This window comes from Triturus cristatus, chromosome 2_2 (assembly GCF_964204655.1).
Source record: "Triturus cristatus chromosome 2_2, aTriCri1.1, whole genome shotgun sequence".
NCBI lineage: Eukaryota > Metazoa > Chordata > Amphibia > Caudata > Salamandridae > Triturus > Triturus cristatus.
This window is the reverse complement of record NC_140582.1, coordinates 670,688,593-670,701,570: the sequence shown is the minus strand read 5'-3', so window position 1 is coordinate 670,701,570 and position 12,978 is coordinate 670,688,593. Positions and strand designations below refer to the sequence as shown.

Genomic DNA, 12,978 nt, shown 5'->3' with positions numbered 1-12,978 from the left:
ACCTCCTCCCCAGCTTGGACCCTGTTAGTCAGAAAGATCTCGATCACCCCATCTCGCGTGAGGAGATGGGGGAGCGATTGCTCTTGTCTCCTCCCGGCAAGACACCGGGCCCAGACGGACTCCCTCAAGAGTATTACATGCAGTATCAGGATATTCTCACTCCGCATCTGGCGGGGCTGTTTCAGGAGGCTGATGAAAAGGGCTCCTTCCCGCGGGAGACAAATATGGCCACCATTGTGGTTCTCCTCAAGTCCCAGCCACCCTCCACACGGTGTGCGGACTACCGCCCTATCTCCTTCATTAATACAGAAGTTAAATTGTTCGCCACGATCCTTGCCCAGTGACTCAAACCCCATTTGGCAACGCTGGTCCATCCCGACCAATGCAGGTTCATGCCCTCACGTGGCACCAGGCACTGTCTCCGTAGACTGCAAGTCACCTTGGCACATTGTCATCTTCGCACTCCGTACCTCGCGATTCTTCTGGTGGATTTTGAAAAGGCCTTTGATTTGGTGGATTGGGGTTTTTTAGAAGATCCCCATTTTCGTGCCATGGTTAAGGTTCTTTACGCCCCTCCCCGCGCCAGTGTCCTGGTGAACGGGGTTCTGTCAGAGCCCTTCTCGGTTCGCAGGGGAACAAGACAGGGTTGTCCCCTGTCTCCCCTGCTTTTCTCCCTGGTGATGGAGCCCTTGGCATACATGATGCGATCGTGTGAACATATGCAGGGATGGGAGTGGCCCAACACCGACCCAGACAAAATTGCACTCTATGTGGATGACGTCCTCATCTACTTGGCAGATCCCGCCCAGTCAGGCCCCCATTGCCTCCGCATTCATCACCTCTTTGAACGGGCCTTGTTCCTCTGGCTGAACCCTGATAAGTCGGCCCTGGTTCCCCTCCACCGGTCCGGCGAATGTTTTGACTGGCAATCCAACATTCATCTTCGCTATCAATCCTTCAAATATTTGGGGATATGGATGACCTTGCTCCCTGAGCTCAGCTGGGCCCTTAACGTTGCTCCCCTGGTGAAACGGGTTAAGGCGGACTACCAGAGGTGGCAACTATTGCCCCTGAATCCCATGGGGAGGGTCCCCCTATTTAAAATGGTGCTCCCCCGCTTCCTCTATGTATTACAAAACACCCCCATGGGCTTTCCTAGGGCCTGGTTCCATGAACTCGATAGCATAGCCAAAAAGATTTTATGGAGGAGGGGGGGGGGGGTGGGGGGGGGGGGGGGAAGAGGTAGGGCCCAATTGGCACTCAACGTCTGTAGGATCCCCTCGTTCGATAGGGGCTTAGGAATGACCCATCTCTATTTGTACTATGGCCACGCGGCTTCCCTCTTTACAGGATTGGTTCAACGGGGGTTGGTCAGACCCGGCTTACAGGCTTGAGGTTGGGGTATTGGGCTTTGTCAGGATTCAGGCTATGTTGTATGGGGCCCCTATTCCCTCAAGCTTACCGGAGGTAACTCACTCGGTGTTGCTGACCTGCATTGCAGCATACCAAATGGACGCACACACTGACCCAATGTACACCTTTGTGGCAGGGGACCTGGCTCAAGGAAGTTAACACACTGCAAGGTTTCAGGGCCTGGGATCTCATAGGCATTTTGCAGCTAGGTGATGTGGGGGGGGATCACATGCGGTCCTTCGGGGACATTTAAAACAGATATTCCTTGCATCAGTCACAATTCTATAGGTACCTGCAGTTGCGCCACACCCTCCACATCCACCTCTCGACAGGTACACGTCTTCCCGACCACAGCCTGCCTGAGGTCCCGATAATGCCAGGTGACCTGGGGGAAGGGTGGCATCTCCCGTATTTATCGCACACTGATCAACAATGCCCCCACTTCCTTAAACCAGCTGCGGGCTCAATGAGAGTGTTGAGTGGGCACCTTGGATGAGGAGGACTGGCGTGACGCCCTTATGGCTCCTAGGATGGTCACTGCCTCTGCTAGATTGTGCTTGGTGCAACTATATTACTTGCATGCTGCATATCTCACCCTGATGAGCCTTAACAGAGTCGGATTCAGCCCAACTTCCACATGTGGTCACGATCCCGCAGACTTTTTCTACATGGTGTGGGTATGCCCCCGCTTGGAGCGGTTCTGGGGGATGATTGAGGAGGAACTCACCGAGGTTTGGGCTGGGAGATCCCCCCATGACCCAAAACACATGATCTTGGGCATCACTGATGGGCTGGATGGGTCTCGGAACGAAAAGTTGTTTTATACTACAACAATGGTGGTTGCAAAAAGAGACATTGCAGCCTCCTGGAAGCTCCCCAAACCTCCGTGCGTGGACGACTGGTGTGCCACGCAGGAGAAGGTTATGTATGAGACTTGTGGATGTCCTAAGAAATACCGTAGGGTTCGGGGGATGTAGTTTAGTCATAAAGGGAATGTCCAACCTTATATGCTTTTACCAATGTTTGTAAACCAAGTGGTGCTAACTTCCTTTCTTAGTCCTAGAATTTCATGGCGCGAGGCTGTATGGCTGGTGTATCTCTTATTTTGTCAAATCAATAAAACAAAAATGTGTTTATTAAAAAGAAAAAATGCCTTATAGTGAGACCCTTTCAGTATTGTTTTTAATCAGTTTCAAGAATCTCTACAATTAGTGCTGTGATCACGGTTGATGCTAGCTGCCTCCGTCGTATATCCAAACGGAAATGCCAGTGTTTCTGCATTGAAGTGGCAGAACTGAACTAGACTTTTGAGAAAAGCAAGTTATCCATTATATGAAAATTACTTTGTTCAAGTTAACTGCAAAAGATGATCGAGACTGCACTTTTTTTTTTTGTAAATTCTTTTTATTGGCATTTATTATTACAGTTGTATTTTGTACGCATTAAAATTGTAAATGTGCATCCAAATCAGCTATTATCGTTATAGGCATTTACAGTTGCATCAATTTCACGTAGATGCTGTATGCGCTATAGCAGGTGTTTGCCAAGAAGAAAAACGGGGGGGGGGGGGGGGGAAATCAAACTAGGGGTCGTCATGGAGTTCTAGGTGGTACGGCCAGACGAATGTATGCATGGTCCTTCAGGTATTTAATTGGCGGCACAGTCGCATCTCACTAAGGAGAAAATGGGTGTGCAGGCGGTTGCAGAAGATAGGTTAGTGTGTCGGGTTAGTGGGAGCGGGAGACGAGCTGGCCCTAGGGAGGCGTGGGTAATCAGGAGGGGTCCCCAGGTGTGTGGGCATACACAGTAAATAGCTGTGTGGTGTCGTAGGTTGTCGCGCCAATGATCGAGTCATCGTGGGACCGGGACTGTTTGAATTGGTGTAGCAGGAGCGCCCATTCCAGGGAGATTGGGGTTTTTCGTACGCCTTTAGCTTCCTCCTCTCGCACTGCATCCTCCTCAGCTGCAGCCCATTTGAGTACCGCCCCCACCCATGTTGCGATCGGGGGGCCCGAAGGGGAGCGCCAGTGCATAGCTATGCAGCATTTAGCCAGTAGGTGGGCCAAGGAGACAAAACGTATGGGTAATTTATGACGTTTCCTCCGTCCGATTATGCATAATGCGCAACATTCCCATGTGGTTAGGTGGGTAAGTCCGGTAAGATCGCGAAGCGTCGTGTGGATAGACAACCAGTAGGCCTGGATACCCGGGCAGGCCCAAAACATATGGTAAAAATCTGCATCTTGCGCCTGACAACGGGGGCAGAGGAAAGTTTTATCAGGGTAGAAACGCTGAAGACTTGCTGGTGTCAAATAGGCCCTATGTAGAATGTGAAATTGTATATTCTTAAAACGGGCGTTCCTAAATACTTTTGGGGGGGGGGGGGGATTCAAGCGCCCTTTCCCATTCATTGTCATGAAATGACAATCCCGCTTCCTCCTCCCAGAGAGTTTGTAGGGGTTCTAGTAGTGGAGGTGCCAATTCCCTGATCGATTTGTACAGCCATGTGGTAAGATGGCGGCCCGCTCCCATTCGTAATATAGTGTGGAGGACTGGGTGTGTGGGGGGCTCCCCTAGTGTGAGGTCGTAGTACGGTCGTAGTGGCTGAGGAGTTGGCGGTGCAGTAAGAACTGACCCGGGGGAAGGTCGTAGTCATCAACAAGTTGTTGGTATGGTCTAAGTTGTCCCTCTTCAAATAGTATTTCTGCTTCGGTGATGTCTCTGGATGTCCATTCCTGGAGCATGACAGGAGTAAAGAACTGGGTGTTTTTAGGCCAGCCTACTAATGGCAGTAACGGTGTATATGGGGGGGGGGGGGGTGTGGGGGGGGGAAAAAAAAAAATCGGTCTGATGTCATGCGGTGTATGCGTTGGATACATTTCCGGGCCATTTCCACTTGGAGGGGGTAGGTCCTTGTGGGACGGGATCCCGGTATGAGCAGGCGACTCAGCTCCGGCACCGCCACCCGGCCTGCGGCAGTGTATGTTTCGGATGTGTACCTATCAGCCGTCCAGTAGGAAAGCCACTGAAGCTGCGCTGCCAGAAAATAGGCTTCGAATGATGGTGCGCCGAGACCCCCCTGTGTCGTGGGTAGTTTTAATTTTGCCAGCACGATCCTGTGTCGTCCTTTACCCCATATTAGGGAGCTAAGAAGTGAGTCCAAGTCTTTAAAAAAGGATCGGGCGGGATTACTGGAAGGTTGGTAAAATAATAGAGCAGTCATGGAACCAGAGCTACACGACCGATCGGGGCCAGTGGGAGACTCCGCCAGAACCCAATGCTGGATCGTATACTGGCGAGCACCCTACGATGGTTGCCCTCAAAGATGTCAGTGGGGGAATGGTATAAGCGAATCCCAAGATAGCGAGGGGCTTCCGCGGTCCAACTTATTTTCTGGTCACCAATCCAAACCTCCTGGGGGATCGCGCTCTGGTGCAGGGGGTACACCGTAGATTTCTCCCAGTTCACTTTCAGGCCCGAGGCGTTGGCAAATTCGGTCAAGGCGGTCTCAAGCAAGGTGAGATCCCGTATATAAATAAGAAGGTCGTCAGCATACATAGATACACAATGTGTGGTATCTGCGAGCGGGATGCCCCAACCTTGTCCCTCCCAGCGAAGACGGATAGCTAAAGGTTCAACAGCGAGCGCGAATAATAGGGGTGAGAGGGGGCAACCCTGTTGTGTGCCCCTATGTATCTCAAATTCCGGGGAGATGTAGCGTCCAAGGCGGACCCGGGAGGTAAGTTTAGTATATAGAAGGTGGGTGTAAGCTATGAGCGGGGGGCCAAGTCCAGCACTTCTGAGGACTGGGAAAAGGGACTGCCATGTTAGGGTATCGAAAGCCTTTGAGGTCCAAGACCAGGCACGCCGCCCGGAGAAAGCGATCGCCGATCTGATCCTGGATGTGAAAAAGACGGCGTATGTTCTGAGAGGTATTCCTGCCCGGGACAAATCCGCACTGGTCTGGGTGCACCACTGGGCGTACAATTTGGAAGTATCTATCCGCCAAGATTTTCTCTAGGATTTTACAATCGGCTGTGAGAAGCGTTATAGGCCGATAAGAGGTTAGAAGTTGGGGGTCACGGTTGGGTTTCGGGAACGTTATGATCACCGATTCTCTCATGGATCTGGGCAGTTCACCGGATTGTAGTGCTGTGTCCAGCACTGTCAATAAACGGGGGTCAGTTGGGAGGCAAAGGTGGCGTAGTACTCGAGTGGAAACCCGTCTAAGCACGGCGCTTTGTTACGGGCCAGGGCTCGTATGGCGTGTGTAATCTCAGAGGTTTGTATCTTCGCATCCAAATCCGACTTATCTGCATCAGATACCTGGGGGAGGGGGGGTCCAGGAGGTGGTCAACTGCCTCCTGGTCCATTGATAGGGGGCCACTGTAGACCGCTAAATAGTGCTGATGGAATGCCTAAAGGATCTCGTCCTGGGATTGTACCAGGGTGCCATGAAGATTTACTATTGCCGTGATGAGCTGCACCTCCGTGTCTTGTTTAGCTAGCCACGCTAACAGTGTGCCTGTTTTGTCGCGGTCTTTATGCATTCGGGTCGCATGGGCCCGAAAGATGTGACGCCGAAGGTCCGCACATGCTGCCTGGTACTCTGATTTAGTATGAGCCACTTGTGTCGCCGCTGCCACTGACTGGTCGGCGGCCTTAGTGGCAGTAGCGAGCCGCTTTTCCGCTTTGTCGAGGGCCTGCTCCAGGGTACGCTTCGCCCCGGCCCTCTGTTTAACACTTTCCCCTCGGGCCACCACCTTAAAGCTGTCCCACTCGATTAGGATTGAGGATGCGGTCCCCGCATTGTGAGTAAAGTATTCTTGAATGCTACGTCTTTGCTTGAGCGTGAAGACGTGGTCCGTCAGAGTCTCGTGATAGGCGCCATGTGGGGACAGGGGGGATGTGGGGTCTCCATTGCAGGCTTAAGAGATGTGCATCATGATCTGAGACGATCCTTCCTAGGTAATCTCAGTGGCATATTTGCGGAAGAAGTGTTGCTGTACATAGGAAACGGTCCAGTCGGACTCGCAAGTTGTGGAGGACGGAGTGGAAGAGTAGATGCGTGTTTGAGGGTGGTGCAGTCTCCATGCATCCATGAGTGACCAATGTGCGACCCATGCCTTGAATCTCTCAATTTGCCTGTGAGTGGGGGGGGAGTGTGGGAGGGGGGGGGGTTGGGAACGGTCCAGTCCTGGGTCCAGAATACAATTGTAGTCCTCCCGAGTATCCAGGGTACGTGTGTGAATTGGGCTAGGGTTTTCGTGAGTCGGTCCCAAAATTTGTCCTGGTCAACGTTCGGGGCATACACGCTTCCAAGGAGGACAGCCCGACCATCCAAGAGTCCCTCCAGTAGGGCAAATCTGCCCTCCCCGTCCACCACCCGACTGAGTTCCCGGAACGGATTTCCTGGCCGAACCCAAATCAGCGCCCCGCGGGCAAATGATGAGTAGGTTGTAGCACATATGAGGCCGCGCCACTTTGCGTGTAACTTGCCTGCTTCCGCTGCGTCGAGGTGGGTTTCCTGTAAGAAAACGAATGAACGCTTTCTGTCGCTTCGCGTAGACATAGATTGTGTAACGTTTACGTGGGGTGTGGAGGCCGCGTGTATTTAGTGTGAGTATGTTAATGTCTGCGTTTTTCGTTAACGTCGCCATGGGCAGTTTATATTGTGTGCGAGTCGGATGAGATACCCGCCAGATAGGTCGTTAAGTGGTCTCCTAGGGCTACGCTGCGCGTGGGGAGAACAGAGGAAAGGTGAGCCTGGCCGCTCAGGTGTTCTACGGTGTGGAGTTCCATGACGGAATGGGACTTGTATGAACTGGGATGTAAACAACGTGCGAGGGCTCGGGAAACAGTCCCAATGCAAAGGACTCATCGTTCGGGAAACGGTGTATCCAAACTTCCTCCCGTAACACTGGGGGGGAAAACTGCTCTATATGATGGGGGGTGGCGATATGCAAGTGCGAGGCCGCGCGCTGAACGGCATGCAGAAGATCATTGCGCGTCACTTGCAGGGTATCAAACCCTTCTCTCTCTCACCAGTGGGCACGTGATGGACATTGCTCATAAGAATACAGTTAGGTAGTCTGTGTGACTGGGCTGGTTCAAAGTAAGGGGGGGGGAGAGGCTTGTCCATCCAGTAGCCCTTCTGCCGTTTGTGGATTGACGTAGGGGGGTGCCACTGAGTCAACCCCTGAGGTGGTGTAATCGCTGTCGTTTTCGCCTTCCGATGAGAAGAGATGCGGGGGCCAGTCTACGGGCTCCAAGCGCTGAGTGGAGCGTAAATCAATTACTGCTTGTAATGCTTCGCTTCTCTCCTTCATGGTCTGTTCTAGATCAGGCGAGTCGTGGGTGCCGATTGCCGTTTTTGTCTCGGTGCTACGGAGTTCCATGGGGCGCTTTCTAGCACTGAAAGTTTTGAGAGGTGAGCCACGTTTGGGGCGAGTGTCGGGTGCCCGCGTACAGTATTGGTCTGCCCAGTCATGTGCGGCTTCTGCTGTCGTGAAGAAAGTGGAGGATCTTGAGGCGGGCCGGGAAGAGCAGAGCATATTGAATGTTGTTTTCACGCAGTCTCCGTTTCACGTCTAGGAAGGATGATCTTTGTTGCTGCACTGCTCGGGCATAGTCCGGGAAGATCATTATCGGTTTGTTCTCTACCCGCAGCGGCGCCGCCTGTCGCGCCGCCCGGAGTACTGCATCGCGGTCCCGGAAGTGCAGGAATTTAGCTAATAGTGGCCTGGGGGCCGCGCCAAGCATGGGTTTTCGGGCAGGCACCCTGTTGGCTCGTTCAATTGAGAAGAACGCGGTTCGGTCTGATGCTGGGGTGAAGGATTTAAGCCATGTGTCCATATAGTCTACGGGGTTTGCTCCCTCGATGCCCTCCGGTAGTCCCAGCACTCGGATGTTACAGCATCTCGAGCGGCCTTCCAAGTCCTGTGCTCGCTCCTCCACCGCGGATAAGCAAGTGAGAATTCCTTGAAGTGTCGTCTGGTGTTCTTTTAGTGTAGGCTGCATTTCCTCCAGCGCCCGTTCCTCCGCTCTCACCAAGTTTGCGGTGATCGTCTCGAAGGAGGTTGACGTCTGTCGCCAACATACCGAGTCTTTCTTCCATAGATAACCGGGACAGTTCGATGGCGGCAAGGACTTTGTCTAATTTGTCCGAGATTGATAGGTACGGTGAAGGTGCGGTATTAGGGGAACAATTTGAGGTTTTCGGCATATTTTCCGGGGCAGTTTCCGGTACTGCAATGTGTTGTGGTGTCGGCGAACAACGGGAACGCACCACCGCAGGGAGAGAGTCCTCGATAGTATTCCGGTTCCCACACTCCGTCAGGTAGTCCAAGCAGGGGGTGGTGTAGGACGATCCGGGCATAGAGATAGCCTGTGCCGGGTATGGGGAGTTGCGGGCGATTTGCTCCGATCGTTAGGCCACCCTCATGAAGGCAGCGCGTGCTCTTGGTGGTACAAGTGGATCAAATGAGTGTTGGAGGGGCACAGGTGTCGCCCCAGTGGGTGGAGGGCTCGCCTCTTGCAGGTTGAGGAGCGATTGCTGCAGCCGCCGTGCAATCGGGGCCTTCGTGGGGGGTTCGCTGTGGAGCCAGGTGTCATGTAGGCGGCCATATTAAGGTCAGGCAGAATGCGTTTTCGGGCAGTTGAGGCCCCGGGATCGTGGCGCCCCCGCTGAGAGTCGAGCTCCCTCTTGGACCCCACTATGCAACGGCCACGCTGGGTACCTGGAATATCCTGTGGGGTGTTCAGAGCCCGCCGGGTGCCGACTCCCTCCAGTATTGCGGGCCGTCACGCAGGTCCGTCCCGGTCTCCGGCGCCGCCTGGGCCCCAGGAAGGCTCACGGGTGGTCCGCTGTGTCGCTTTCTGTGGGCCTACCGCTGCGGTGGCCGCGGGGTCAGGGCCCCCGCCGTGGGTATTCGGTGAAGTCGGGCGGCCATGTGGAGGTCAGACAGGGTCCGATGCGGGTGTGTAGGAGGCCCAGGATCACGCCACCCCCGCCGACACCCGTTGCTGCCCCGCGGTCCCTCCAGACGCCAGCCGCGCCGGGCACCTGGGATGTCCAGTGGGGGGGGGGGGGGAGGGCGAGCCCACTTCAGGCTCGCGCCGGATACACGATGTACAAAATGGCGAGTGTATCGGGGACGCCGGTACTCGCCTGTACCTTGGCTTGCGGTGCAGCCCTCCGCCGGCTCGCTGTAAGCCCACGGCGTCTGGATGTCGCGGCGGGCCGGGCGCGATACGGTAGCACCCCTGGGTCCTTCCCCGCGCTGCCGCTGGGTCCGCTCAGAGGGCTCCCGGCGCCATTTTGGGAGCTGGCTTGCGGCGCGGGTGGCTCCGTATAATGTAGCCCTGCGCAGGAGTTGCGGGTGTCCTCAGGTCTCCGCACGTACCGCACCTCCATATGATCGGTTCCGATGGGTCTGAGGCCGTTTGTCAGCCGCAGTGACGCTCTAGATTAGACGTTAGAGGCGCCCGAGCACGGAGCCTCAGAAGTGCACGTCCGCCATCGTAGCTTGCGTTGCCACGCCCCCCTCGAGACTGCACCTTAGGACAAAATAGTTGACACCATCATAAGGTTAAAAAAAAAAAAAAAAAAAATGGAGGACAGACAGGTTTACAGGTGTTCACTCTTAGAGGGTCATAGCAGCCTCTAGAGTTCTCCAAGTTGGTTAACCCAACTGAAACAGACGTCCTACTAATCTCACCGAAGAATTCTATCCTGCCTGTACGAGAGTGAATGGAAGCCTTTCCCCCACAAGATTGCAAATCATCTATTGTGAAGAATGCCAAATCCCTGGATTTTATCCTCCACAACCGTCCGAGAAATATTTGTGCTACGGCCAAAAATGCAGGCCTTCAACTAAGACTACTCTGAGGAACCAGGCAGTTCATTCCAGAGCAGGACTTATGTAGTCCAGGCACTAATCTACTCAAGACTTGACTACAGGAGCGTGCTCCTTTAAGTTCATCTGGCACTCCAGAGGGCATTTCTATACATGACAGCTCACTTTGTTACTAGACAGAAGAAATTCTGTCATATCACTCGTCCTGCTAACTCTTCAGTAGTGCCCCACTGCATCATTAGTATTGTTTAATTCTGCCACCATCACTCACAAAGCCCTTCATAAACTCTTCTCCTTCCTATCTAGTTGAAATACTATCTCTGGCAGTAAAAGTCAAGAAAGTCTGAAACCCTTCTCCTGGGGCCTCCAATATTTTAGCTCCTTTGCACTATGGCACATGACATGCTGGCTACGCTACTAGGTATAGACGGGTCTAAATTAATCAACATCCTCCCCCCCTTACCCCCCTCAGAGGGAATAGGACATCTGGCACAATGTGCTTAATTTGAGCCAGTTGTTTCCGGTGCTCAGCGCCGGCACTTCAGAGTGCATCTTTTCGCTCCCCCACCTCAGAAATCCGCAAGCACTTTTCCTTTCCTTCCTTTTTATTTTTTGCATTATATAGCGCAAATTAAGGTATCAAAGCACTTTACATAAGTACTAGTTCCATTACAGAAATCTGCCCAGTGGGTGATTATGTGCTGCATGGCTAAACACTTATAAGGTCCCAAAGGCGAGACCTATTGGCTATGCCAATGCTTGTTTCATATTAGTAAGCAGAGATGTATAGATAAGAAGTGAACTATCTACTTTTGTTCACCAGCTAGGAGATACTCATGCTTCAAAGCGTAGGTTAAATAATGGTAAAATGGAGGAAGAGGTGACGGAAGTTAATGTTTTGGCTGCATTATCTAGAACAACTTGAGATCGTGATTCAGGCATCAAATCAGGACCCACACTGGCAATGCCCAATTTTATGTAACTGCACAAAAAAGAGGAACATGCAAAGAGGTTTATTGCGAGCCACCATGGAAGACACGCTAGCAAAAGTATAATTAAAAGGCAAGGAGTGAGTCACACAGCATTTAGTTTGAGAAATTAAGACACGTATGGACTGCTTTTGGAAAGACCAGGGAATTAACAAGAGGCTAGCCAAAAAGGGTCTCCTGGTGGTCTTTTTATCGTATTCATCCAGCGTCAAGTGTTTCTTTATTAGGAGTGTTATATGACAACAAACAGTTTGTAAGATACTGCGCTCACTAAACATCAGGAGTACAGCTGAAAGCAAGAAATTGTAGTTTGCGGATGGTACAGATTCTGACTGGTGTGCGCAGCACAGTGAAATGAACAAATCTGTGATCAATGTGGTGTAATTGGCTATCAACGATCTAAATGAATACACATTTAATTCCATATGTTAAAGATGGGAATTGAAGAGCTGAATGGTCGCGACTCGCAAAGAATAAAAACAGACTACCCTACTAAGTCCTGCAAAAAAGGTCACCGAGTACAGGCAAAAAAAGCTACTCAAACAAAATTAAACGAAATGTACGATCTGGTAATACAAAAAAAATCCATGTTAGATACAGGTTGGATAGATACACGCTCGAATAGCACATCGATAGGGCCTAAACAGAGCTTGGAGGAGGGAGGAGCTGGGGTGTCGTGCCTCTAGCCGATTGGCTGTATTGCAGGAAATCAATTTCTTAAAAGAGGACAAGCATTTTCGAAACAAAACACAGTGATGTAAAAGACCGCAGTACGAGGTCGAAAGAAAGACAGGCGGTAGAAATACAGGGTAGTGGTCGCCTCTTATAGCTGTCAATGCTTTCAGTTTATGCCAATGAGCTTGTGTGAGAAGTTTAATGTGACTGTCACGAATGTAAGCAAGGGGAGAGTGGTGATGCTTGTGTATGTGGTGATGCTTGTGCATGAGGTGAAAAGGGCTTAATAGCTAGCTACCCTTTATTCCAGGATGCGCCTAGGAAATGGTACTCACAGCATGACCCGGGATACGTGGATGTCCACCGGTACGACCCTCTCCTTAAAAGCAGTAGTGATGAAGCAGCCGAAGGTGAGGGCGGCCATGACGCTCAGGGAGAAAGCGAAGAGAGAGTTGGCTCGGGATAGGGCAGTATTCATGGTGGCAGTGGGAAGAGAGGCTGACACCACGATCCAAAAGCTTAAAACACGGCGCGACTCGTCAGCGTCCCCGATCCACCGCACGCATGCGCGCCACAAACAGCAACTTGTCTTTAGGGACTGAGAAACACTAGACCGTGCATGTTGTATAAATGGTGTATCTGGTAGGCGATCATCTTAGGTGGTAGGCCAATTGATCAGCTTCCGGGGCAAGGCGTTACATGCTATCTCTCGCACGCTGATTGTCGGCATTGTGTTTCCGAGTACAACTCGATCTGCGTGTGTGCCGTGCTACCGTGACATGGTGTGTTTATTATTATTTTTTTGCATCTTTTATATAGCGCGAACTCGACTCGAAGGTATTGGAGCGCTGTACATGAGCACCGTATTTACATTACATATTCAGGCACGGGGAGATTAGGTGATTTGCCCATAATTACAGGATGTGAACGCGACCTCGAGGCTCGAACCCTCGTTTCCTACACCAAAGTCAAAGTAATTTCGCTGGAGGTGTCAGTGACGGGAAGAAAGGATAAACAAACAACTGATTTCGTCTACTGTACTT

The 12,978-nt window shown here is 52.0% G+C and overlaps 1 protein-coding gene across 1 annotated transcript in view; it reads right to left on the bottom strand.

The window, feature by feature from the left end:
* Positions 1 to 12,672, bottom strand: part of SPCS3 (signal peptidase complex subunit 3) — a 71,546-nt gene extending 58,874 nt beyond the window's left edge. The window contains exon 1 of the mRNA XM_085641865.1: positions 12,271 to 12,672. Within this exon, the coding sequence (XP_085497991.1) occupies positions 12,271 to 12,413 (143 nt within the window). The 5' untranslated portion in view covers positions 12,414 to 12,672. The remainder of the gene's footprint in view (positions 1 to 12,270) is intronic.
* Positions 12,673 to 12,978: the final 306 nt, after the last annotated feature.